Source organism: Henckelia pumila, chromosome 1 (assembly GCF_033568475.1).
Source record: "Henckelia pumila isolate YLH828 chromosome 1, ASM3356847v2, whole genome shotgun sequence".
Taxonomy (NCBI): Eukaryota; Viridiplantae; Streptophyta; class Magnoliopsida; order Lamiales; family Gesneriaceae; genus Henckelia; species Henckelia pumila.
This window is the reverse complement of record NC_133120.1, coordinates 133,164,138-133,191,697: the sequence shown is the minus strand read 5'-3', so window position 1 is coordinate 133,191,697 and position 27,560 is coordinate 133,164,138. Positions and strand designations below refer to the sequence as shown.

The window sequence follows — 27,560 nt, the reverse complement described above, 5'->3', positions numbered from 1 at the left end:
CTAGAATATAGGCATGAAGAAAAAAAATTAGGAGACAAGTACGTTGGTTGGAATTACTATTTTACCATTCATTCCTTAAATTTCGTGACACCGCCGCCGTGTTGAACGGTGGTGGTCGGAGTGTTAAAAAGCCGTGCACACAATTTTCACGCACACATACAACAGAAACAAACCGAAGAAAACTGAAAATTTTGCCCACCTTTTCCTCCCAAAGCACACACGGATACATACATACACATACCTCTATACATACACATACGTACATATACTTTGCACAATTTTTTACACACACAAACGATTACGATTCGTTGTTTTGTATTCATCTTGTATATATGTGGATAGCGGCAGAGGAAGGGAGGAGATAAGTTTCTGGGATAGGGTAATTCGAAGATGATTGCTGAAAATGCGGGTTGCTGACAAATCAAGCTCCGATCTTGTTTTAGGGTTTCGAAATTTACGGGTTTTGGGTGGAAATGGAGGTGGATTCTTCCATGGGGAACGAGCCGGATCAATATTCTTCCGACCGGCCCTCCACTGCTAATGATGCGGACGCGCCGTCCCAATCTCAATCCTCAGGGCCGCAACAGGAACATGGTAATAGGAGCGTTAATGATATTGGCAGTAATGCTTGTGGTGTAGGGGAGGGGGTGGCGGGGCCCCGTTTTGCGCCTAAATACAGAGTAGTTAACGTCAATATCGAGAAGGAGGATGACGGCCCAGGACCGCGGTGTGGTCACACGCTGACGGCTGTTTCGGCTATTGGGGAGGTGGGCAGTCCTGGGTACATTGGGCCTAGATTGATTCTGTTTGGTGGGGCGACAGCGCTGGAAGGGAATTCTGCAGCATCGGGAACTCCTACCTCTGCCGGAAGTGCAGGAATTAGTATGTTTGTTGTATTCGGAGATTCATGATGTTATGAAGATTTCGATTATTATTTCTAGTATTCTTTCCCTTTTCCTTACTTGAATTGCAATTTTTATGGGTATGTTGTCTGAAGTACTGGGCAGTAATCTTGCAGTTTTCAAGCATTTATAAACTCTCTTCTCTTTAGAGAATGACTGGAAGTATAATTAAGCTGAAATATATGTGAGTAGCATCCTTAAAGTTTCTTAATAAAGGAGTACGGGCAATGCCGCAATTTGCGGTTCATATTATATGGTACAAAGGAGATCATTTAAGTGATCTATTCAACTATGCAATTCTTATCATTGAAGGAGGATGGTCTGATTGTGCTCACTGTTCTTTAATTTAGCTGTGAAAAATGGTTTTTTTTACTCATGACCTATTATTGACATTTAAGCATGCGTCAAATTTGATGACAGGGTTGGCTGGGGCCACGGCCGATGTTCATAGTTATGATGTGTTGACAAATAAGTGGTCTAGGTAAGCTAATTGTGACCGTGTGTCAAATTGAATCTTTATTTGGTGGTATTGTAATAAAAAATTTTAATTTAATTGTCAGACTTACCCCAATAGGAGAACCACCCACGCCTAGGGCAGCTCATGTTGCCACCGCTGTCGGTACTATGGTCGTTATTCAGGTGAGTTGACAAATGACCTTTTCTTCTAAAGTTGACAATTCACATTTATGACTTATGAGATTTGAATATTTATGTCTTTAATGTTTTCTTATCATAGGGTGGGATTGGTCCGGCAGGTTTGTCTTCAGAAGATCTTCACGTTCTGGACCTTACTGTACGGCCTAGGTGGCACAGGTTATTCTCTTAATAACAATAAATACATGTACATATTACAGACTTTCCGTGTGCAAAATGTTTTACCGTTGCACAAACAAACGAGTTGTATATTTCTTGTCGTTTTCTATCGACACAGAACTGAATACCTCTCATTTAGGGTTGTTGTGCAAGGTCCCGGACCAGGGCCACGCTACGGACATGTCATGGCTTTGGTTGGACAACGTTATCTCATGGCAATTGGTGGAAATGATGGTTTGTTTGATCAATTGTTCTTTCTTGGTGCATTATGTTATTTTTGTTGGCGTTAATTTGTGAATGCTTTTCAGGAAAAAGAGCTTTAGCTGATGTTTGGGCGCTAGACACTGCTGCAAAGCCATATGAATGGCGGAAACTGGAACCAGAGGGTGAAAGTCCTCCTCCATGCATGTAATTTTTCTCTAAACTCACAGCTAATAGCATTATATAAAAGAAATTTGTTTCCCTTTCATGTTCTTTCCTTCTGAATTCTCAGTTTCCTTTTCTCTGTTTTTCCGCCTTGTCTTTTTTTGTTCTTCCAATAGACAATGAGCTCAATTAGGGCTTCATAATTTTTTCTTTCCTTTGCACTGACTCATCTAATAAATGGTCTTGACGAAACGTTGTGGTACATTTGTGCTGTTTGGGAGGATTTTACATTTTATTAAATTAAATTAATGAAAAGTAGGAAACTTTTTCATAAAAACTGCTTGCCTAAACTTACCTGTTTTAGGGTTTCCATGGTGCTATCTTGTTGTGCGTGTTCGCATTTGTTTGGTCCTTACCATGGAAAAGTTTTTCCATACCAGAATGTCTCATTAGATTATCTGGCTTGATACTTGATTGAAAGAAAATATGTGTTTCTTTTCTCCCTTTGGGCCCAATGATTTTCTTTCTTTGTTTTTGTGGACGAGCTATTTAGTTGTGTACTCTACTATCTCCATTTCAGAAGAAATATGAACTCTCCTTTCTATTTTTCCTTCTATTTTTCCTCATTCTCCCTTGGAATCTTCTATTACTTTGTTCTCCCTTATATTTTTTTCCATCTAATTTCTTAGGAACGTAGTGCTAGATTGAGTCCTGAAAGTTGGCAGATTTGTTCCTTTAACATTCTAGTGTACAATACGTTCACGCGTTATAATTAAAAAAAAAAAACATTCTGTTGTACAAAACACTGTTCTTTGAACCTGCCAGATCATCACTCTTGTTTGCATGCACAGAATTCTGTTACAGTTCTCGCAAATTTGAAAGATATTTACCTTGTTTTGAACTTATGTGCTGAACCATCTAGGATTGGTTTGGATGGTTAGTTGAATAAATCTTTCTATCTTAATGTACTTTTAGAATTATACTTCATGTTCTATGTGGAGCATAAATTAACGTGATTATGAACCTATTTAAGACAGATAGTAGGGAAAATTTAAAACTTGTCTGGATATGATTGTGAGAAATGATTAATCATCTACTTTCCTTTATTCGATTAATTTATTAAGCCTTAACATTTTCTCTTCTTCCACTCTCTTTTCTATTGTCTTCTCCCTCCATTCCTGCATAATTACTATTCAATCACATTCATAGCTTGATCAGCATGGTTATCATGAAGACTTATGTTTTGGCATAAAATATGTGCAAATGCAGCTTGGCTCTCTCTTTCAGTTCCATGTTTGATTTTGTTTTCGGAACTATGCGTTCTCTCCATAAATAAACTAAATGTACCTCATATTCTACAATAGACCAATACAATTCTTAATGTCTCATTTCCAGAGTTTCCAACATAGTTATTGTTTTTGATTTAATTTTTTACGCTCCTTTTAAATAATCCATGGAATATGTTTGAACTCCGTATGTTATATTCTAAAATTTAAAATCACACAATATTAAAAATGCTATAAATTTTAAGATCACACACAATGTAAAAAATGCAATAAATCTCTGTTTGTGTATGTTGTGACATCACAAACCCGTAATGTCCCTGCATGAAACGACACCCATGTTTTTGGTTTCATATGTTTCATGTTTTACGAATTACGTAAATTGAAGTTTCAAAATTAGTTAAGCCAGGTTTCTGTTTGCTACTGAAATGTATATTGTAATTGTAGTGTGATGATGTGGGTTTGAGTTGGATGAATCTTGGATGTGACAACTTAGTCTAGGAGGCAAGAATTTACCGTGTAGATGCTACTCCTGAGTAAATACCAAAGTGTTCTAAGATTGGATTCTGTGGATGGGTTTGAATTAATGTTTGCCAGCATTGATTTGGATTCATTCTGAATTTTTCTTTTGTGCTGCCTTGACTGGATTTCTCCATCTCAGTTTTATGAACTAGAATTGGCTCTTAAAAGTGGCCTTATTTCATCATTTTGCTTATACTGAACAGATCCACTAAATTTGTGCTCGAGAAAATTTGAAAATTTCATGACATCTCGTGTTTTTCTGAAATTGCAGGAATATATCCTATTTGATATTTATCATGATTGTCTGCTTGCAGGTATGCAACAACAAGTGCTCGCTCTGATGGTCTTCTTCTGCTGTCTGGTGGGAGAGATGCGAATAGTGTGGTTAGTGGGAGTCCTATGGCAAATGCATTGTGCATGATTTAAGACATGCTGAGATCCACTTGACCTTGTTTTATTGATTCTTTTTGTCAAAGGATTTATTACTCTCTTTTGTAAAGAAAATAAATTAAGCCTGTTCTTTTATGGAATCCCAGCATTATGCTTACCTGTTCAGCGTCTTTGACGTTTGGTTACTCAAATGATAGACAGAAGCGGTTTTCTCATTCTTTTTTTAGTTCTCCAAACTGCATTGGGAATGGTGGGAGGGAAGGGATGTATTTGAGTTCTTAATGGTTCTACATTGCTGAAGCTATTCATAAAAAGGTTGTACCGAAGGGTAACATATTCCGAGACATTATGAGTTTAATGTAAAAAATGAGGACCTTAGTGTGTGACTTATGGTGCTGTCCACTTCCATGTTTTATCTGTCATCAAGGACTACCGAATTTCTAAGTTGCATGATTTATTTATATGAACACCTAATGCTAAATCTCTTATGAATCAGATTTTTATCTGGTGATTCATTATGGTATTAAATGTTATTGTTAGTAATGTTGAGTATATTCAATGATTTGATTGTTTTTTTTCCTATTTGACTCTTCTTCCTATTTTCCGTATTTGATTATGCACCAATAAGAGTTGGTTTTATCATTGCATCTAGGTTTCAATTGTTTGTAAAGTGAAGAGTTTGGTCGTCTGCTGTATTGGACATTCTTGATTGCTTTAAGAGTATTGTAACTGCTTTTGTTAAAATGATCTTTTACAGCCACTAGCTAGTGCATATGGTCTTGCAAAACATAGAGATGGCAGATGGGAATGGGCAATTGCTCCTGGTGTCTCACCATCTGCCAGATACCAACATGCAGCAGTAAGTTCTTCATGGATTCTTGATAAACTCTCGTGTTCTTATTTTGTCAAATTAATCATTGCCCCTTTCCTCTCGTGTGAAATCCTAAAGTTTATTGTCTTTATAGGTTTTTGTTAATGCACGACTGCATGTATCTGGGGGGGCACTTGGCGGGGGACGAATGGTGGAGGACTCCTCGAGTATAGCTGGTATGTTTCCTTGTTGAATTTTCTAGTTCAATTTCCTTGTACGTACCAGAAAATTGCGTTGCTCCAAAGAATAACTTCGTTTTTGTTCTCTATATAGTTTTGGATACAGCAGCAGGAGTATGGTGTGACTCAAAGTCCATTGTTACAAGTCCAAGAACTGGAAGATACAGTGCTGATGCTGCTGGTGGTGATGCAGAAGTTGAATTGACAAGGCGCTGTAGGCATGCTGCTGCTGCTGTTGGTGACTTGATCTTCATCTATGGTGGTCTACGTGGTGGTAAGATATGATACTGCCACATTGGAATGTGTTAGTTTTATTGAGGTCGTTCCAGTGATTAAATAAGAGGTTTTCTATTTTGTATCATCCCTATTTTGAAAAATTGCATTTTCTGGAATCTTTTGTTTCCAAGTTATATATGATTTGACCTGGTTGATAACTTGGAACTAATGAGGACATCATCAAACGGAGTTTCTTTGTGTTATCATAAATGATTGGAACATTGCTATGAGAACAGCTAAACTGCACAAATTTAAGCATGATGAATTGGATAGGAGTTTGCCATTGTAGATTTTACTTGCACTTATTTCCTCAGAAAAATAACACAGTAAACTTCCCAAATTATCCCCCACTTCCTGAAATACTTCCTTGGACATACTTTATCTTCGAACTGTAACAGTAATTTTTAATATCCTTACTATATTCCTTCAAGAGAAATTTTAGGCAAGCTGAATACAGGTGTTTGATGGACACATCTACTTAGGTAGTGTTTGAGAGAGCTTCTAGTAAGCACTTCTCAACTTTTTATTCACTAAATTAAGATGAGCAACAATTAAGATCTCGAGGACTGACAAGTGTTAAGTCATTGAAACCAAAAGATACAAGAGTGAGGACTGATTGTATGTTAGAAGCTAGATATTTATTTTCTCAGTTGACGATTCAGGTTATTAATTTTGTCCCGTTTTTGTTTTGCTTCCTGAATTATATACGCAAATAAGAGATGCAAATTAAAAACCTTTGCAAGTGTTTTTAGAATTGAGCATGGAGTGTCTACTGAAATATAAGTTGGGCAGATTTGCCAGTACCATTCGTCAATACCATTTTTTGTAACATCATTCCTATTTCCTACCTCAATTCTATGAATATTCTCCTTGTGTATTTTTACATGCTTCTAACCTGTTACTTGTTCTTCATGGTTTCTCATGGGCAGTCTGTCGCATGCTACTTTAAAGCTTGTTTCTCTGTTTCTTTAAATCTTTGATGTAGATCTATAGATTAACACCACAAATGAGTTGATAACTCAGAGTTATCATGGAATTGGATATTATAACCGCTTTTTTTTTTTAAAAAAAAATTTCGACACTTTGAATGTTTGTCACTTTAGGGGTGTTGCTTCGCGACTTGCTTGTTGCTGAAGATCTGTCTGCTGCTGAAACAACTAGTGCAGCTTCTCACGCAGCTGCAGCAGCTGCTGTGTCCCATATGCAGCAGGAGAATGCACAAGTTAGATACGGATTTACTGATGATGGGACTAGGGCGCCATTGCCCGAGACTGCTGCTGATGGTGAAGTCTTGGTTGGGAGTCCTGTTACCCCTGTCAACGGGGACATTTTTAGAGATATGAGCACTGAAAATGCAACACTTCGAGGTTCCCGGTATATTTTTCATTGTGGTTTGTATGTTGCAATACAACTTACCTTTTGTGTTGCTTGCTTCAATTCTAATGATAAATATCTGCAATCGAAGACTGGGTAAAGGCACGGACTACTTGGTTGAGGCAGCAGCAGCAGAAGCTGAGGCTATCAGTGCGACATTAGCAGCTGCAAAAGCTCGACAAAATAATGGAGAAGTTGAGCTGTCAGATAGAGATCGTGGGGCAGAGGCATCTCCTAGTGGAAAACAGATATCTACCCCGTTCAAGCCTGACTCTGTGGTGCCAAACAATTCTTCACCAGCTGGAGTCAGGCTACATCATCGTGCTGTCAGTATCACTCTAATATATATTTCATGACCTTAATATCTCAAGTATAACGATCGTGTGTTTTGACATTATTTTTTGTTAATACATTTTCAGGTTGTCATAGCTGCGGAGACTGGTGGTGCTTTGGGTGGTATGGTCAGACAACTTTCAATAGATCAGTTTGAAAATGAAGGCAGGCGAGTCAGTTACGGAACTCCTGATAATGCAACTGCGGCTAGGAAACTATTTGATCGCCAGATGTCTATTAACAGTGTGCCAAAGAAGGTATCCTCTTGCACACACTGGAGTTGTATTTGCTCAGGTTTTAGGCGATAAGGATGAACGTTGTTGATGAGTTCTAAAATCATTCTATTTCTTGCTCATGCTTTCTTTTCGCCTTATGTCCTCATGTTGCTCATCAATATGGGTGAATGCTCAGGAATCTGATAAAAAAGTTATACTTTTCATGTTTTTTGTTATTCTGATTTTGTTTCGGTGGTACATATACTATATCACCCAAGTTATCCTACTGACCATCGCAATTTTTTTTTAGATTTTTGTCTATCCAACACATGTTTTTCGAATAGCACCTTATGGACTCTGTCCTGTCTCCCAGGTGATTGCTCATCTGCTGAAACCTCGTGGTTGGAAGCCTCCTGTCCGCAGACAATTTTTCTTAGACTGTAATGAGATTGCAGATCTATGTGATAGCGCTGAGAAAATATTTGCGGGTGAACCTACTGTACTGCAGCTGAAGGCTCCTATTAAGATATTTGGTGATTTACATGGGCAATTTGGGGATCTTATGCGGCTTTTTGATGAATATGGATCCCCTTCTACTGCTGGTGATATAGCGTAAGTTGTAGAACTTATAACATTTTCGGTGCACACGAAAATTCTTGATCAGTTGTTATTTTGTTAGATGCAAGCTTGCTTCTTTTGTGTGGCACACACTTTTGACACACTGGCCAAATGACTTTATGAACTTTATTTTCATTTCCATAGGAGCAATAAGCACCGTCTAAACCTTGATGTTATCCAATCTTTGAATTCATTTTTTCGCTTCACTGCAGAAACACCTTTGTGTGTTGTTGCATTAATTGGCTTATAATTAGTGGGAGTGTCTGAACTATTTAAATGGATGTCAGTTATTGTTTGTTTACCCAGGAAGGTTTAACTCATTTCTTTCATTTGGCCAAGTGGAGAGAGGATTTCAGGATATGAAATTGATTTTATTTATGTTCTGTTTTTTTTTTATCTGATGGACCTAGGTTGTTTTTGCTTTAAACCTTTTATTTTCTGAAAGAACTATGCAAATCGTCTGATATTGAATTTTTTTTGTGGTCCTCCCTCATTGTTAATTCCATTTTTCTCTCATTATTGTTTCTATTGAACTTTCAAAAACTGTTTTTTTTTTTCTTTTCCCTTTTTTACACTGATTAGTATGCGAAACTTCCACTACATGATTGGGTTGTTCCAGTAACTTTAAGAAAATTGTTACCATGGTCATCATTGGTCACGATATTGTCTTGCGCTAACCAATCCCAACTATTACTAGAACCTCGTAGCGAGGAAAGAACTCCTTTTACCAATGGGCATAATGTAATTAATTGAATGTCAAAAGTTAGGTTTTCGTACTAGAAACTGATTTGCATCATTTCTGTCAGATATATTGATTATCTCTTCTTGGGAGACTATGTTGATCGTGGACAGCACAGCTTGGAGACAATTACTCTTCTCCTAGCTATGAAGGTATTTTTCCCTTCTGTTTGCTAGTACCATTATCCCCCCACCCCCACAAATTAGCTGATGACTAGTGCGTGAGTGATATATGTGATTTGTAGGTTGAACATCCCCATCAAATACATTTGATTCGTGGTAATCATGAAGCTGCGGATATCAATGCCCTTTTTGGGTTTCGAATTGAGTGCATTGAGCGTATGGTAATACATAAAATAATTGTATTCGTTGGTGGTTTTTGTTATACGGAATAAAGTCATGGACCTCAGGATGTTTTCTGTATAGGGTGAGAGAGATGGAATATGGACATGGCATCGGATAAACAGATTGTTCAACTGGCTTCCTCTGTCTGCATTGATCGAAAAAAAAATTATTTGTATGCATGGTGGTATTGGTAGATCTATAAACCATTTAGAACAGATTGAGAATATTCAGCGTCCCATTGCAATGGAAGCGGGATCAATTGTTCTCATGGACTTGTTGTGGTTAGGGCATACTTGTTGTCTTCATGTTTTTAGTTCTTCTAATCCCCGGAACTTATATTCTTGATATTAATATTTCCTTGTAGGTCTGATCCCACCGAAAATGATAGCGTAGAAGGATTACGGCCAAATGCTAGAGGTCCTGGATTGGTTACGTTTGGGGTGGGTATTTTTTTCGAAGTTTCTTGCAAACCACCACCTTTTTTTTAATAATACATCTCTCTAATGTGCTTATTGACTCAGATGCTTTTAAATATTTTCTTTCTTAAAAGCATTTGTGTGTAATTGCTTTTCCTTTTCATTTTGGGCTGGCCTTGTGTGGTTAAGGCTAGGGGCAGTGTTTTAGCCGCACATTGTCCTAGACCTTGGGTTCAGTTATTTTTTAGATCACAGTTATGTTTTAGTAGATGTACTTGCAAAAGAACCACAGTTGGCAAATCAAGGATAGGAGCAGATTAAATATTTATAGCTATGTAAGAGTCCAATTCCTGTTGGACTATTGAATTCCAATGTGACTTTTATTTTTCCTTGATGGAATGGTTTTGTCTGGAATTTAAAGATATGTTCAGTGTGGTGCTTGGTTGGTAACATCTTATAAGCTCCAAAATTCTTATGAAATGTAAATTTACTAAATAAGCTCAGTCAAACACTCTGAGAGTGTCTCGAAGTATGCAGATTCCTTCACCACAGGAAAACTAGGATTCTGTTTTGTTTTTTGTTTGTTCATTAAAACCTAAGTTGAGGTTGTCTCTGAGCCAATCGGTCAATTGAGATTTCCTGTGTTGATGGAGACAAGATGGGTTGTTATTTTTCATTGTGAAGAACATCCTCAAGAGCTGTGGACTGTATGTACTTGTGAGTTTTGTGAAACGACCGTTGAAAACAGAATCTAATTTTCATGTTTCTTTTAAGATTCTTTTCTAAAACAGGGTTGGTTGTCCTTAAACGTTTCCTGTTTAGCATCTCGAGTCTGTAAGCTCTGTTCAACCATCTGACACAGTTTTTAGGTGCATAAATCAACATCTCTTGGATTCTTAGAAACGAAGTCGAAATTTTCTTCCCTGGCCTTACAAAAGAAGGTTTATGTAGAACTTATTGAGGACTGAAATATTAGTATTATATGTTTCAAAAAAAAGAAAAGAAATAATATTATTATATGAATCATGATCATAAGCTAGCTAATAATTGTCGACCAAGGTTCTGAAGTCTACTTGTTTCTAGCATGCGTGAAAATAATTACTTATAAAATCAGTTTATGTGATGTAAAGCAATTATTTATGAAATGTTTTAAATGCTGGTTGTGTATTCTAAGGTGAGGTTCATTTTATTTTCTAATTATATTTTTGGTGAGAATTTTCTAGAGTTAATGTTTCATCGTCATTGCAGCCGGATCGCGTTAAGGAATTCTGTAACAACAATGATCTTCAATTGATTATCCGGGCACATGAATGTGTGATGGATGGATTTGAAAGATTTGCTCAGGGACATTTAATTACACTGTTTTCTGCCACAAACTACTGCGGTATGTATGGTTGGCCAGGATCCCTCCACTTATTTGTCACAATATTTATTTTTTTGAAGATTAGCTGTTCAATCTTCTTATTTTTCATTTCTGCAGGTACTGCAAACAATGCCGGTGCCATCTTGGTTGTGGGTAGAGATTTAGTAGTTGTACCTAAACTAATTCATCCATTGCCACCTGCGATATCTTCTCCAGAAACCTCTCCTGAGAACCATACAGATGACACGTGGATGCAGGTACCTACAATTATTTCCTGCTTTTCGTTTTCGAATGCGATTCTTAGTCTCATTTTTTGTCTTGTACTCAATATCAGTTATTTTTCCTCCCTCTGCTTGTTTTGGTTATATATTTGCAGGAGCTCAACGCTAATAGACCACCTACGCCAACTAGAGGCCGTCCCCAAGTTGCTAATGACCGAGGTTCTCTTGCTTGGATTTAGATATGCTATTTTTACCAATCTTCCTCCTGTACCTTTCCTTGGCTTGGGCTAGTGCCTTTTAACTTCCAGTGATTTGTTCGTGGTCCATTGCATAGAACGAATTCGTTGAATCGATCGGTCTCACGGTGGAGTGACATCCGCACAATGACGAGGCATGTTTGACCAGAAAGGTGTACAGTTAATTTGTTGCTCTGAAAAGGAAAAAAAGAAAATTATGAATCGAAAATGGCATCTGTACATGAGACTTGAAGGAGCACAGGTAACAGGTAGAAGTTACACAATGCTTGGTTTCTGCTCGAACAGGCATGTTGGTTTTTTTTTCTTCCCCCAGTTATTATTAATTTCAAGTGTTATGTATGTATTGTTTTTTGGTTTCTTCATTTGGGTTTTTGTTGTATTTGTCTAGTTTAAGAGAACGTAAGGTACTTTTACTTAATTGGTGGGATGTGTCATGTTGAAATTTTCTTGGGCTTCATTTGTACAACCAAATACAGTAGTTATTTGTTGATTAAATTTGTTTCTTTTCGAGCTTCATTTGAACCAATTTGGCAGATATCCTATAGCTAATCTCTCTCGAGCAGTTTCCTCTAGAAGTGACAATTGCTTGCGTTACGATCATTTTAATTTTTTTTTGTGACGTGGGAACCCGCAGCCGCTACCTTTCGGTGCGCTCTGGATAAACCCCCGGACTAACGCAATAGCTTGCAAACTACGCTAATCAGGTAAATCACACTAGACAAGCCCTGTGTGACAGGCTAGTTCAAGAAGGTGTTGGCAGGGGAATCGAACTCATGACTTATGACCAAGAGTTTATCTACTTCACCAACTTGGACACTCCACCCCCTCAGGGGCATCATCATTTTAATTTTGGTGACAATTTGGTCGGGTATACACTGATTTTGTAAAAATGTCGTCAAATTGTGTGTTTTTTTTTAAAAAAAAGAATAAATTGAGTTTATAAAAATGACAAATGATTTAAAAATCCCTATCAACCACCCGAAATTTATCTTGACTCTTTAACCTCAATTTTTTTTGTTTCAATTTCTTAGTGGTTTTCATTTTTGAATTAAATATTAGTTAGTAACTAATCTTTTGTACGTGATATTGTTATACCTATAGAACCAGTCTTGGCCATGTCGGACTATCGGTTACGCAAGGTTTTCAATCGATATACAATTGATTAGGCGTTCAACATGCTTTCGTAAGATAAATTAAATTTAAATACCTCTTTGACCATAGTGTTGTCGGGTCATACATGTCGAGTTTTACGAAGTGCTCCTCACACTCAAACCACGCAGTCACAACAGATGTTTCTGCACAAGCTCCTTCAACGACAACTAGCACAACCTTAATTCGTTTTTTACTTTAAGGCGTATGATATATATAAATTTAATTATAAGTTGTGAGCATGTAAGGACAAGAAACTTAAAGAAATTTATTCAGACATATTATTATTACATAAATCACTTTCTTTGAAGAGGAAGAGTCAACTTGTTTAGCTACTCATGGTAGCCGTGTTCTTGAAATACATAATATAGAAAACTTATTACAAAACTTAGAAAGAGAAATACAATAATTTTATTCGTAAGAAAACTGAAGGAAATGCTCGATGTCTTCAGCTTCCTCAAATGCCCGTATTTATAGCTGTAGTTTCACTTGTTTCACCGAGAAACTTCAGGGAATCTTACAATTGTCTTGTATTTTTTATGTCATTATTGAAGACATCTTTTACTAGTGGAGGAGTCATATATATGTCTCTTCCTTTTGGCTTTATTATCCTTACATGTCTTCTTTATTGTTGTCGGGACATCTTTTGCTTTTGAAGTAGGCCCTTGTGAAAATGCGTCTCTAGTGGTCCCTGTCCACCTTTGCTTGTCTCGAAAAAATCCTTCCGATCCGTTCGGGATCTAAAGATTTTTCCAAATTCTGGCTCATTATGATTTGGAAATTCTGGGCAGATATTTTCTGACCATCGTCCGATATGATCCATGTTACCAAATTTATGGCGAGTTTCTTTATTTCCCGGCAGCTTGTTGTTTCACAAAAGGTTCCTCTTCTTTTCGAAGAGTTCGTCCGCGAAAGTCGTAGTTTTCCCTGTCATTGTGTTTAACAAGAACGATCCATTCATAGAATTCAGATAAAATTTGAACGGAAACTTGACTTTGTCCATCTCGGTAAGATAGACCCAAATACCCCATGCCCTTCTAGTTGAGATTTTATTTTCTCCGAAAGTGGACACCAAGGGTATTTCTTCATATTTAGGATCCTTGATAATTTTTTGACTATTTATATCAGGTCTCCTCAGATTGATGAAATGAAAGGGTTCGTGTGATCCTTTCCCTGTTGGTTCTGGAGCTGCACTTAAAAATATAACTCTAGCACATCTTCTCTAGACAAATGATCATTATTTTCCCATGTTTCTTGAACTGCTTCCTAGATCCATTTTGATAACAGTGATATCTCCGGAAAACCTAGTGGCATTGTATAAACCGAGGCCAAAGCCCCAAATTTATACCAAAGCTTTACATCTTTAGGATTGACATTATTTTTTAGCCAAACCCTTGGATATATTCCTACAATATCAACCCTACAAGTGTTCGGGTTGATTTTACTCGTAAATTTATCCCGCTTTTGTTGATAAACCTGGAATGAATAAATAATAACTGGATTAGTACAATCTTAGATTTTCCCTTGCCTGTGTTGGGCTTAAGATTGATCTCTTATTTTTTTTTATCCTAGAAGCGGAGGGTTGACTTGATGAGTTTTGCTCATCAATTGTTGCTTCATCCAATTCATCAAAAGCTGATGATAGATTTGATAAGTGCATTTTGTGCACTTAATTTGTATATGGTTTTACTTGACTTTTGGAATTTATTGGTAGATATTGCGTGAAATTGTTGCTGTTTTTGTGTTTGTAGGAAGTTATGGACTTCGATGTGTTCAAGTGGAAATAAACTTAAAAGATGGAAGTTTACAGGGAAATTCAAGAGTTGGAAAAGAGAAGAAAAATACTGAGTTCGAAGTTAAGGGGCGTCCGCCCTATTCATAGGCGCGCCCGCGCTGTTATTAAAGAAATTGGGAAGAAATCTCGAGCTTAAGGCGCGCCCGCGCCGATGAAGAAATTCTGAAGTTTGTTTTGCGAATTGGAGGCGCGCCCGCGCCGTCGTTTATATGGAAAATTAGAGTCCGATTGTTTATGGAAACTTTGGGGTTTTATTGGGTTTATTTTGGACGATTGTTAGGTCATATAAAAAGGGGTTTTTCTGAGTCATTAAATGATCTATCAGCCGCCAATACACACAATATTCTGGAGAGCACTTTTGTGAGTTTTTGAGTTGAAGAATTGAAGATTGCTGGGAACGAAGACGAAAAATTTTCGACCGGACACGGAAGAAAGACTACCGCTTTGTTTCTTCTTTTTATTTTATTTTGATTGTTGAATTATGTTTGATATATTAAACATGATTTGGTTTTTATTGAATTTGAGCATGAACTAAACTTTTCTAGTCTAGAGGTTGACGTAGCTTGGTTGAGACATATTCATGAATCTTTGATTTTAATAAATTGAATTTTTATAGATTAATTGTGCTTCTAGAATTGAATGTCTTCTTAATTTACTGGCCATAAATTGAGTTGTTATATTTACTTAGAATCATTGCTCGGGAGAGGGGATTTTGAGTAGGATCAATAGGAACTACACTGTTAATTGTTTATATAGCTCGGGAGAGTATATAGCTTTAATAGAACCTTTAAGGAACATCATTTTACACATATCACTACATCTAGATTTTTAATAGAGATATTGAAATCGAACTGTAGTTGATACACTCTATTTGTTGCTCGGGAGAGGGGAATAGAATAATCTAAGTGTTCTTGGTTATTAATCGAAGGAAATTCATAAAATAGATTAGTTAGGATTGAATATTGTCGAGACCAAGTGAAATCAAAACCTCTGGACTATTTTTATCTGATTGATAATTCCTCGAAATTTGTGTGTGTGTGAGCTTGATAATTCCTCATTATTTATTTTATTTTTTCTGCAAAATTCTCGAAGTTTGATTTTCTAGATAAAATTAAGACTATTTTAATTACAAGTATTGAATATTTTCATTTTACTCCCTGTGGGATCGACACTCTCTCTTTCACTATACTAAAACTTGACACTCGTACGCTTGCGAGTAAATTTTCACGACAAGATTAGCACTTGTTTCTTGGGTTTTAGAATCCCCAACATTTTGTTCTACAACCAGTGGCTGTATTTTTTCTTCTTGTAAAACCAATGGTTTTATCATTTTTTGTTTATGAGAAACCAATAGTTTTTCTATAGCCTTCACAATTGGCCCTTGAATAGCAACCCATAGTTGAGTTTGAGCTTGCAAACATCCTGTAATTCGATTGGATACTTTTATCCGATCAACTTGCTGTAACCTACCAGCCATTTCAGCATTAATGACTAACTGGTTGAACTCGGTTTGAAGCAACCCAAGGTGTTCCCTGAGATGCCTCTGCATTTTCATGATGAAATCCATGTCACTGCCTTCCATCTCTTGTTAAAACATCTGCAAGAATATTTTCATGAGATTTAATAATAACAATATCAAAAATATAATTTTGACATAAAGCTTGCCATCTTAATAATCTAGCTTTCTCTGGTTTAGATTCAATCTTATTTCTTAAGAAATATTTTACCTGAGTATTATCAACTTTTAAGGTAAATTTTTTAGCAAGTAAAAATAAAGGCCATTTTTCAAAAGCATTTTTAAATGCGTAAAATTTCTTTTCGTTGATATGCCATCTGATACCCTCAGATTCTGTAAAAAGACCGCTGCAGTATCTGCATGGTACTTCCCCATCTGGACTGAGCTTAGTAAGGACTGCTGCCCACCAATCATCGCTGACATCTGTAAATAACACCAAATCATCCTCATTTACGGGTATAACCATTTTTGGGATTTTTTTTACATATCTCCTTCAGTTGATTTACCCTTTTAGTATGCTCATCCGTCCATATAAACCTTGCATCTTTTTTTAACAAAGAACTGAACACCTTCCTATAAATTTCTAGGTTGTTTATGAACATCCCTATAAAATTAACCACTCCGAGAAAACTTTGGAGTTGTTTTACATCTTTGAGTTTATCTGAAAAATTCTGTACCTTTTCCACAATATGGGGCTGTAGAATTATTACAGATTCATCAATCTCAATGTCAAGGAATTTGATTTTCCTTGTTGCTATGACTGCTTTCTTTTCAAATAAAACCAGTCCTTCTTGTTTACATATTTTAGAGAAAATATCTTAATGTTTAACATGTTCGTCTATATTTTGGATGCTATAAAAATATCGTCAATATAAACAAACATGAAGTTAAAATAATCTTTAAAAAGATTATCCATCTTTCTTTGAAATATTTGAAGTGCATTAGCCAATCCCATATGCATAATTTCTCAAATATAATGTCCTTGTGGTGTAGAGAAGGTAGTGAATTTCTTACTACCTTCTTCCATCCGAATCTGATAAACCCAGATTTGCAATAAAATTTTGAGAACACTCTTGCATTTCTGACACAACCGATTAAGTGTTCTCTACCGGGTATGAAATACCCATCGATCTCCAGAATTTTATTAATACCTTGGTAGTTAATAACTAGACTGAGTTTACCTCTCTTTATTTCCCCATGATTTCTGACAAGGAAACCTGGGATGTTGTATGGTGAAACTCCTTATTTTATTAGACTAAGTTCCAAATGTTCCTTGATAATTATCCTCACATCCCTTTGATCTGTTATGTTCATTGGGATAGACTTATATCTACCGAATTCATACTTTTTGCCTTTTTTTAAAGTAAAGCTGACTTTGAGTTAATTTCTATCCCACCATGCCAAAGTATGCTCATTATAACTTTCTTTGAGCTTCTTTTTGACATATTCAAGGGATACCTTGTTTTCTATTTCTATATCTCTATGGAATAGAGTTACCTTGAGAAGATCCATATCCTATGTTTGGAGTTCTTGTTCTGTTGTTATTTTTAACATGGTTTCTCCAAACCTCCTAGAATCTTTCGTCTTTGGGTGTAAAAGTTGTCCTTTATCACCATGCTGGCTGCGGAAAATTATCGGCATCTGTCGTTAAAAGGCAACCTTGAGTCTTTGAACGACAATTTTATGATAACAAATCGTAGTGAACATAAGCCGTCTTGACTCATTGTATTGTGTTTACTTCTTAAACATTTATAAAAAGGTATTTCCTAACAGGATATCAGCTCCGGTATCATGGAAAACTCCTTGAGATCTAAGTTTTCTCATTATAGAAAACTCCTTTTCTTCTGGTAGAATTTCTTGTATAGGATACTTTTCCCATCTTCGACTCGTCATTCGGTCTTCCTGGAAGGATAACCTTCGGGGTTATATTTTAAGATCTTTGTATAGAACTGCTTTGTCTTGAATCTGGATGCCTGTTTCCTGAATTAAGGGAAAATATATTCTTTCTGGGTAGATTGCTTGAGCAACCTTTTCGAAAATCTCTGGGATTTCAATAAACTCATTTCTAATAGCGTCTTGGATAAATTGTAGGCTACTCTTGGATAAATAACTTCTACAATTTTTCCTGCACATAAATTTCCTGATATAGTTCCCAGAATAGCGTCTTGTTATTTCCCATTCTTTTATCGCATACTACGTACGATGTCTATGGGTGAATCTATTTATTCTTTGAAAGTAGCTTTGATCATTATTTGGATTACTCCATTATGAATTTAGGACATCGTTCTTGCTACTTCACTTTTCAGCTTTTGCAATACTTTTCTTATTTCTTCAAAAGGAATTAATTGCATCTCAATCTGATTACTAGTTAATTTCATAGGGATCGCCATTTCCCTTCAGGATATCTTGTAAATCAGATTGTACCTTCTTTGTCTAAGCCCCAAGTTTCCTAAGACTCTTTCTGTGTGGGCCCGTGCTCCTGATTAATGTTTAATGACCAAACAACCAGGATTAATTATTGTAAACTGCAAAAACAAGTAAAAATTTTCCTTTTTGGGCCTACAGAAATTTCGGCATGACCTTCCCGTAAATAGGACATCCCGAAAAATCCAAACAACACAACACAACACAACACAACATTATATACTCGAAAATAGAGTCATATTCCACAAGCACAATTCCTACAGCCGCACTGGCCAGGACTAAACACAAGCAGAGCCGGCAAGACTCGATCACTCCACAATCAAATCAAACCAACAATAGAGTATATAGTACAACTACTCGGGGCATCTCCCCGGCAGAATACCAAACCAAACACAATACATATAAGTATATCTGGGAACATGACAACTACAAGCCGTCACTGGGCACCGCTACCTGATGCTCCAACAGACGCGTCAGAAGTCCATGGAAATCCTGTCATGGCATTAAAAACAACCACGACATAAAAGAAAAACAGGGGTCGGACCCCAGTACGACAAACCAATAAATTGCGATGTAAATAAATGACATATAATAATACCAAGTAAATGAAATGAAATGCTATGCAATGCGTGAACGGTAACAAATGGAATAACGGATACCAAGTGGAATACCAACAAATAAGGTCAGCAATAGTGGCCACCCGTGCCAGGAATATAGCATCAAATCATCGCTCGTCCATGCACGTAGCTCTAGGAATGCGGTTTGCAAGGCCGCTCTTCCCGAGCTGTCATCTGGGAATGTGACTAATCCTATCCCACTCGTCCCTCTGATGACTCAACATACATCTCAAGAGTCCAACAAAATAGACGTCAAATGAGTCAAGACTCAACATGCTATGCCATTCGATTAATGTGACTAGTTGACGAATATCCCTTTTTATTTATTTAAAAAGAAAAGATATTATTTATTTAAAAATAAAAACTAGGATAATTACTCAACTCAGCACATAATCTCAATTTATGCATGAATGCACATATAGTCATCCAAGACACATAATAGCAATTAACAACACTTAATACAATTACATGACTTCATAAACATCGTAAGATACCGTTTTGAGCGTACCTCACTGAACACTTAAATTTACCACAATTCTTAAGGACTTTCTGAAGACTCCGAACCTGTGGCAAATATTATTTCCGAAATTAACTTTTATAAAATTCCAACAATTCAACATTTTAGCCTAAACTTCCAAAATAATTTCCAAGGCTAACATATGACAATCCTAAGGCATAATATGATCGAATAACCAATTTATACAACCTTAGAATTTTTGAAAACCCAATTCATACTATTCTGAATTTTTCAAAAATTCCACAAAATTCATAAAATTCATATTTACACTTTCTAATACTTCTAATCATCCAAACATAATTTATTAAGCACTAAAACTCGACAATTCCCAATTAATAAATCTGAAAATTTTGAATTAATTCTTACATAAATTCCAAAAAATAACCAATACCTCAATTCGGCTCAAATATAGCACCTACAACCAAGAATTAAACTTATATCAATTATAGGAACTCGATTGAACCAAAATACTCAAATTAAAACCCTAGTTCGAAAATTATACCTCAAGGCTTCAAACTACAGGTCCAAACACCCGAAACAACCCTCCTCTAGACTCCGGCGGCGGTCGACGGCAATAGGGGCGGCGAACGGCGCTAGCTGCCCGAAATGGGTTCCGAAAAACGAGCTCAAAAATTGGGGAAATTGGTACCAAAACGAAGATCTCGTCGCGAGGATTCCGGAACTATTTTTGGATTTGAAATCGGGCGACTGACGACGAAGATATCGCCGGTCAAAGGAACGAAAATGGAAATGGGAAAAGGAAACATAAACGGGGCTTGAATGGTGGAGGAGGAGAGAGGGAAGGAATAATATTATCTTGTATGCATATGTGTGTGTCTATTTATTTAATTGAGTCCAGACTTGACCCAGTCAATTTTATTCCAACTCCTGTGTGCCATAAAAATTAAATATGTACTTTTATATCGTCTATATTTTGATATTTACTAATACATATTTTTAACACACAATTATTTATTATTTGGCCTAATTATTCTAATTTAGCACTTTAAAATAATTATTAATAAATCTGGCCAAATAACAGAGTAATTAGCATCGGGTCCTTACAATTCTACCCCACTAAAAAGAGGATTTCGTCCTCGAAATTAAACACACACAAGGCAACATACAAAGTGGTTTAAGCATCTACCACTGATAATACACAGGAAATTCAGAGTACAAGGAGTAATTCATCACACTCTCAAATAAATGAGGTCATTCCTGACGCATTCTAGCCTCTAACTCCCAAGTAGCCTCTTCTTTCCCATGTCTACTCCACTGAACCAAAACTAAAGGAATCATCTTGTTCCTGAGTTATTTCTCCTTGCGATCTAAAATCTGCATTGGCTGCTCAACATAGCTAAGAGAATTGTCCAAATCCACATCTTTGGTCCTCAAAACATTAGATGGATCTGGCTCGTACTTTCGCAACATAGACACGTGAAATACATCATTTATCAAGGACAAACTCTGCGGCAAGTCCAAACGATAAGCCAAAATACCAATCTTCTCAACAATCGCATAAGGGCCGATATAACGAGGAGCTAACTTTCCTTTACGCCCAAATCTCATGGTACCACGAAATGGTGATACTTTCAAGAAAACAAAATCGCCAACTTGAAATTCTAAAGGTCTGCGCCTTTTATTAGCTTAGCTGGCTTGACGATCTTGAGCTGCTTTCATCCTTTTTCTGATTAACTCAACTTTGTCTTTCATCTCTTGAAGAAATTCTGGTCCCGACATCAGTCGTTCTCCTATCTCTTCCCAACATATCGGAGACCTACACTTTCTACCATACAAAGCTTCAAATGGTGTCATTCCAATTGATACTTGGTAACTATTATTATAAGAGAATTCTACCAGAGATAAGGATTCTTGCCAACTACCACTGAAATCCATTACAACAGCTCGCAAAAAATCTTTGAGTGTTTGAACGGTTCTCTCAGACTGACCATCTGTTTGTGGGTGATAAGCAGTACTCATTGCCAACTTTGAACCCAAAGCTGATTGCAGACTACCCCAAAACTTTGAAGTAAACCGAGGATCACGATCTGATACTATAGTCACTAGAACACCATGCAATCTCACTGTATGATCAATGTACAACCTTTCCATTTTCTTATAGGTACTAGTACCATCATAAGGAATGAAATGGACTGATTTCGACAATCTATCAACAATCACCCAAATTGCATCACAACCACGACTGGAACGAGGCAGGTGAGTCATGAAATCCATAGCAATGTGTTCCCAATTCCATTGTGGAACTTCCAAACTATGTAACATACCACCAGGTCTCATTCTTTCAGCCTTAACTTGTTGGCACGTCAAACACTTAGCCACAAAATCGGATATCTCTTTTCTCATACCTTCCCACCAATAGTGAGATCTCAGGATATGATACATTTTTTCTGATTCCTGGGTGCACGCTATGACGACTACAATGTGATTCTTGCAGTAAAGCTTCTTTCAAATCTATCAAATTTGGAACCATAAGTCTTCCATTATAGCGCAAACATCCATCTGAAGAAACATTGAACTTGTCTGACTTTCCTGTTTGATCTATTTCTTTCAATATGTGGATGTAAGGATCAGTCCTCTGAGCTTCTTTGATGTTAGAAATTAACTGTGATTCGACTTGGATAGATGAAACTATAAAGTAGTCACCACTCGGTTGATACGTCCATCCCGAAGTACCCAAATGTTCGTGAACCATGTAGATGGTAAGAGATGCCAACATAACATTCTGAAATTTTCTGCTGGAGCATCTGCAACTTGATTCATTCGCCCTGGCTGATATTTGATCTCACAATCAAAATCCTTAAGTAATTCCATCTATCTACGCTGTCTCATATTCAAATCAGACTGTGTGAAAAGTTATTTCAAACTTTTGTGATCAGAATAAATCACAAACTGTTCACCGTACAGATAATGACGCCATATTTTCAGTGCAAACACAATGGCTGCCAACTCTAAATCATGAACTAGATATCTGGTTTCATGTGACTTTAATTGACGGGATGCATATGCAATCACTCGTCCGTTTTGCATCAATACACAACCCAGTCCATTAAGAGAAGCATCTGTACACACAACAAATCCACCTGAGCCTGAAGGTAAAGCTAACACTGGAGCGGTGGTCAATTTTTATTTCAGAGTCTGGAAACAAGACTCACACTCCTTAGTCCACACAAAACGATGATCCTTTTGTGTCAGTTGGGTCATAGGCTTGGCTATACTAGAGAATCCTTCAATAAAACGTCTATAATAACCAGCCAAACCCAAGAAACTACGAATTTCAGAAACATTGCTCGGTATTGGCCAACTGATGACAGCCTCAACTTTACTAGGATCAACGGAGACTCCTTGAGCTGATATAACATGACCTAAGAACACCACTATTTCCAACCAAAATTCACACTTTGAAAACTTTGCATACAACTCAGCTGCCCTAAGTGTTTGCAGGACAAGTTTTAAGTGCTCTTTGTGTTCCTTTTTCGACTTTGAATAAATCAGAATGTCATCAATAAAGATGATAACAAATTTGTCGATGAATTCTCGGAACACACGGCTCATTAAGTCCGTAAAAACATCCGGCGCATTAGTCAAACCAAAAGGCATGACTAAAAACTCAAAATGTCCATAACGGGTCCTAAAAGCTATCTTAGGAACATCTTCTTCTCTAACTCTGAGCTGATGATAACCAAAACAAAGATCAATTTTTGAATACACCGATGTACCCTGTAACTGATCGAACGGATCATCAATACGTGGTAGAGGATATTTATTTTTCACTGTAGCACGGTTCAACTTCTTGTAATCGATACACATTCGCATTGTTCCATCTTTTTTCTTTACAAATAAGATTGGAGCTCCCCAAGGCGACATACTGGGTCTGATAGCCCTTCTCCATAAGATCCTGCAATTGCTTCTTAAGTTCTTTCAACTCAGCTGGGGCTAAACGGTGTGGTGCTATAGAAAGAGGATTCGTTCCTGGCATTAAATCAATGCTGAAATCTATTTCTCTTTGAGGCGAAAAGCCTGGAATATCATCTGGAAATACATCAGGAAAATATCTAACAACGGGAATGTCTGACACTGTCAATCCTATTTCCTGGGTTGTGTCAAGAGCATAAATCATGAACCCTTCATTCTCAGCTGATAACAATCGGAACATTTCCATTTCCGATACAAATGGTATACGAGACTGCAAATCACTACCATAAAAATTCTATTTACTACCATAGAACGACCTGAATCTCACAACTCCGTGAAAACAATCAACGGTAGCTCGATAATTAGTCAATGTATCCATACCCAGAATACAATCAAAATCGGACACAGATAATTTGATTAGATTAGTTATCATAATATTTTCATCGAATCTAATCATGCAGTTCAAGGCTATCTCATGAGACCTCAAATAGACGCCAACAAGAGTAGAAATAGACAAGGTATCCATCAAAGACATAGTAGCAATCTCATACTCATCGATGAAATTATCAGATAAAAAAGAATGAGATGCCCCAGTGTCTACTAAAATACGTGCAGGGTGATCAAAGATATAACAAATACCTGCAATAACACCTCCTGCAGCATCTCTAGCTTGGTCTTGCGTCAGTGCATGCACTTGAGCCTGCTGTGGCCCTGGAAATTGCTGCTGATAGGGACCTCTAGGTGGTGGATGGCTGGACTGATGTGATGACTGAGCAGGAGCATATGGTCTGACTGCTGGTCCTCTAGGACCCTGACTATACTATGGATTCGGGAATTGTTGTTTCCCACCATTAGGACAGACCCTAGCATAGTGCCCTGTCTGACCACAAACATGACAAGTCCCCTGGACTCCAACACACTGAGCAGTGAAGTGCTTACCACCACAACGGTCACAAAACACATCATTAGTTCTTCCAACTGATCCTCCAAATGAACCTCCTCCACGACCACTAGAGCTTGAGGAACTGCTTTGAGATTTCTTTTTAAAGTGTTTTCCCGTGGCTTTGAATTTCTGCTGCCTCAGCATCTGAGATGGTTGTGAAGGTGAATATGCCAATAAATGTCGGTATAGAGGCGCACCTGACGACACTGAAGCATTGCCCCCAAAGTTTTGAAGATACATAGGATTATGCTGGGGTTCTTCCAATAGTAAACCTTCCTCTATTTCCTTTGCACTCTCAACAGCAGCAGCATAATTAGTAGGCTTACTAGTCTTCACCAAGGTGTAAATGGTTCGGTTGAGCCCTTGCATAAATCGTGACAACTTGTTCTTGTCATTTGATGCAACATGTGGTACATAAGTAAGAAGATATGAGAAATTCGAGTGATACTCCCCCACCGTGGAGTTCCCCTGAACTATCCTGTTAAACTCAGTTTCTTTGGAAGAGAAGTAAGACGGTGGTGCAAATTCTTGAAGGAACTGAGCACAAAATGATTCCCAATTTATTTCCTGACCTGCACCAATCAAGGCAGCTTCTGTAGCTTCCCACCATAGTTGGGCTCTGTCCTTGAGCTGACAAATAGCCAAATTCAGCTTCTCCTCAGAGGTATATCCCATCACTCTAAACAGATTTTTCATGCCTTTCAGCCAACCAGCAGCTTTCTCACCATCTTCAGTACCAAAAAATCGAGCTGGACGCATACTCTGAAATCGTGCCATCATCAACTCCATTCCCCCAATTCTTCTAGTCAAAAGCTCCACATTGTGATCAAGTTCAACATTTTTGACTTCTTGTCTTGCTCTAGGGATATGTGGTACTTGCTCAACTTCAGCCTCTTCAATCACAATATGAGCTGCCCCACCAGCTGGGCGACCACGCTTTCCCTTGACGATATCATCCAGTGCCCTGAAGTTATGAGCTCCAGATTCTTGCACCACTTTCTTGCCTTTACCACCTCTCATTCTAGGCGCCATCTAAAAGAATACAATGGTTAATCCTAAAACAAAAATGACTAAAAGCAGATCTTAGTCTAATAAGGAAAAATACTAAACTAAGAATTAAAACTTAAGTCAAATACTAGCTCTGACTATGCTGGGTCAATTACTATATAAAAAATAAGCAGTCAAGAGCAAGTAATCAGTCACATGCGCAATCATTTATACGTTCTAGACTCGAGTGTCTTAGACTCTAATTCGAGCATATCCCAGTTACGCTCTGATACCAAATGTGAGGGCCCGTGCTCCTGATTAATGTTTAATGACCAAACAACCAGGATTAATTAGTGTAAACAGCGAAAACGAGTAAAAATTTTCCTTTTTGGGCCTACAGAAATTTCGGCATGACCTCCCCGTAAATAGGACATCCCAAAAAATCTAAACAACACAACACAACTTTATATACTCGAAAATAGAGTCATATTCCACAAGCACAATTCCTACAGCCGCACTGGCCAGGACTAAACACAAGCAGAGCCGGCAAGGCTCGATCACTCCACAATCAAATCAAACCAACAATAGAGTATATAATACAACTACTCGGGGCATCTCCCTGGCAGAATACCAAACCAGACACAATACATATAAGTATATCTGGGAACACGACAACTACAAGCCATCACTGGGCACCGCTACCTGATGCTCCAACAGACGCGTCAGAAGTCCCTGGAAATCCTGTCTTGGCATCAAAAAAAACCACGACATAAAAGAAAAATAGGGGTCGTACCCCAGTATGACAAACTAGTAAATTGCGATGTAAATAAATGACATGTAATAATACCAAGTAAATGAAATGCAATGCTATGCAATGCGTGAACGGTAACAAATGGAATAACGGATACCATGTGGAATACCAACTAATAACGTCAACAACAGTGGCCATCCGTGCCAAGAATGCAGCATCAAATCGCCGCTCGTACATGCACGTAGCTCTAGAAATGCGGTTTGCAAGGCCGCTCGTCCCGAGATGTCATCTGGGAATGTGGCTAAACCTATCCCACTTGTCCCTCTGATGACTCAACATACATCTCAAGAGTCCAACAAAATAGCCGTCAAAGGAGTCAAGGCTCAATATGCTATGTCATTCGATTAATGTGACTAGTTGACGAATATCCCTTTTTAATTTATTTAAAAATAAAATATATTATTTATTTAAAAATAAAATCTAGGGATAATTACTCAACTCAGCACATAATCTAAATTTATGCATGAATGCACATATAGTCATCCAAGGCACATAATAGCAATTAACAACACTTAATACAATTACATGACTTCATAAACATCGTAAGATACCGTTTTGAGCATACCTCACTGAACACTTAAATTTACCACAATTCTTAAGGACTTTCTGAAGACTCCGAACCTGTGGCAAATATTATTTCAGAAATTAACTTTTATAAAATTTCAACAATTCAACAGTTTAGCCTAAAATTCCAAAATAATTTCCAAGCAAAACATATGACAATCCAAAGGCATAATATGATCGAATAACCAATTTTTACAACCTTAGAATTTTCGAAAACCCAATTCATACTATTCTGAATTTTTTCAAAAATTCCACAAAATTCCTAAAATTCATATTTACACTTTCTAATACTTCTAATCGTCCAAACATAATTTATTAAGCACTAAAACTTGACAATTCCCAATTAATAAATCTGAAATTTTCGAATTAATGCTTACATAAATTCCGAAAAATAACCAATACCTCAATTCGGCTCAAATATAGCACCTACAACCAAGAATTAAACTTATATCAATTATAGGAACTCGATTGAACCAAAATACTCAAATTAAAACCCTAGTTCGAAAATTATACCTCAAGGCTTCAAACTACAGGTCCAAACACCCGAAACAACCCTCCTCTAGACTCCGGCGGCGGTCGACGACAATAGGGGCGGCGAACGGCGCTAGCTGCCCGAAATGGGTTCCGAAAAACGAGCTCAAAAATTGGGGAAATCGGTACCAAAACGAAGATCTCGTCGTGAGGATTCCGGAACTATTTTTGGATTTGAAATCGGGTAACCGACGGCGAAGATATCACCGGTCAAAGGAATGAAAATGGAAATGGAAAAAGGAAACAGAAACGGGGCGTGAATGGTGGAGGAGGAGAGAGGGAAGGAAATAT

General features: G+C 37.3%; 1 protein-coding gene and 1 long non-coding RNA gene across 3 annotated transcripts; one reads left to right on the top strand and one right to left on the bottom strand.

Annotated features, from left to right (window-relative positions):
- Window positions 1-54: 54 nt before the first annotated feature.
- On the top strand, window positions 55-11,985 carry LOC140870028 (serine/threonine-protein phosphatase BSL3-like). Of its 2 annotated transcripts, XM_073272996.1 has the most exons (22): window positions 55-882; window positions 1,323-1,383; window positions 1,463-1,541; window positions 1,639-1,715; window positions 1,855-1,949; window positions 2,024-2,123; window positions 4,201-4,270; window positions 5,034-5,135; window positions 5,242-5,323; window positions 5,421-5,600; window positions 6,706-6,976; window positions 7,068-7,302; window positions 7,396-7,566; window positions 7,898-8,136; window positions 8,949-9,033; window positions 9,126-9,224; window positions 9,307-9,506; window positions 9,590-9,665; window positions 10,890-11,025; window positions 11,122-11,261; window positions 11,381-11,444; window positions 11,560-11,985. In XM_073272996.1, exons 1-22 carry the CDS (start codon window positions 474-476, stop codon window positions 11,571-11,573), a joined length of 2,985 nt encoding a protein of 994 aa, XP_073129097.1. In that variant the 5' UTR covers window positions 55-473; the 3' UTR covers window positions 11,574-11,985. The 2 variants fall into 2 exon arrangements, with proteins under 2 accessions (XP_073129097.1, XP_073129092.1); XM_073272991.1 differs by having other exon boundaries at window positions 11,381-11,985.
- Window positions 11,986-19,488: 7,503 nt separating this feature from the next.
- Window positions 19,489-20,258, bottom strand: LOC140874539 (uncharacterized). The gene is made up of 3 exons (XR_012148139.1): window positions 20,003-20,258; window positions 19,892-19,915; window positions 19,489-19,547 (listed from the first exon to the last, which is right to left on the bottom strand). It is a non-coding gene; the product is annotated as an uncharacterized lncRNA (long non-coding RNA).
- Window positions 20,259-27,560: the final 7,302 nt, after the last annotated feature.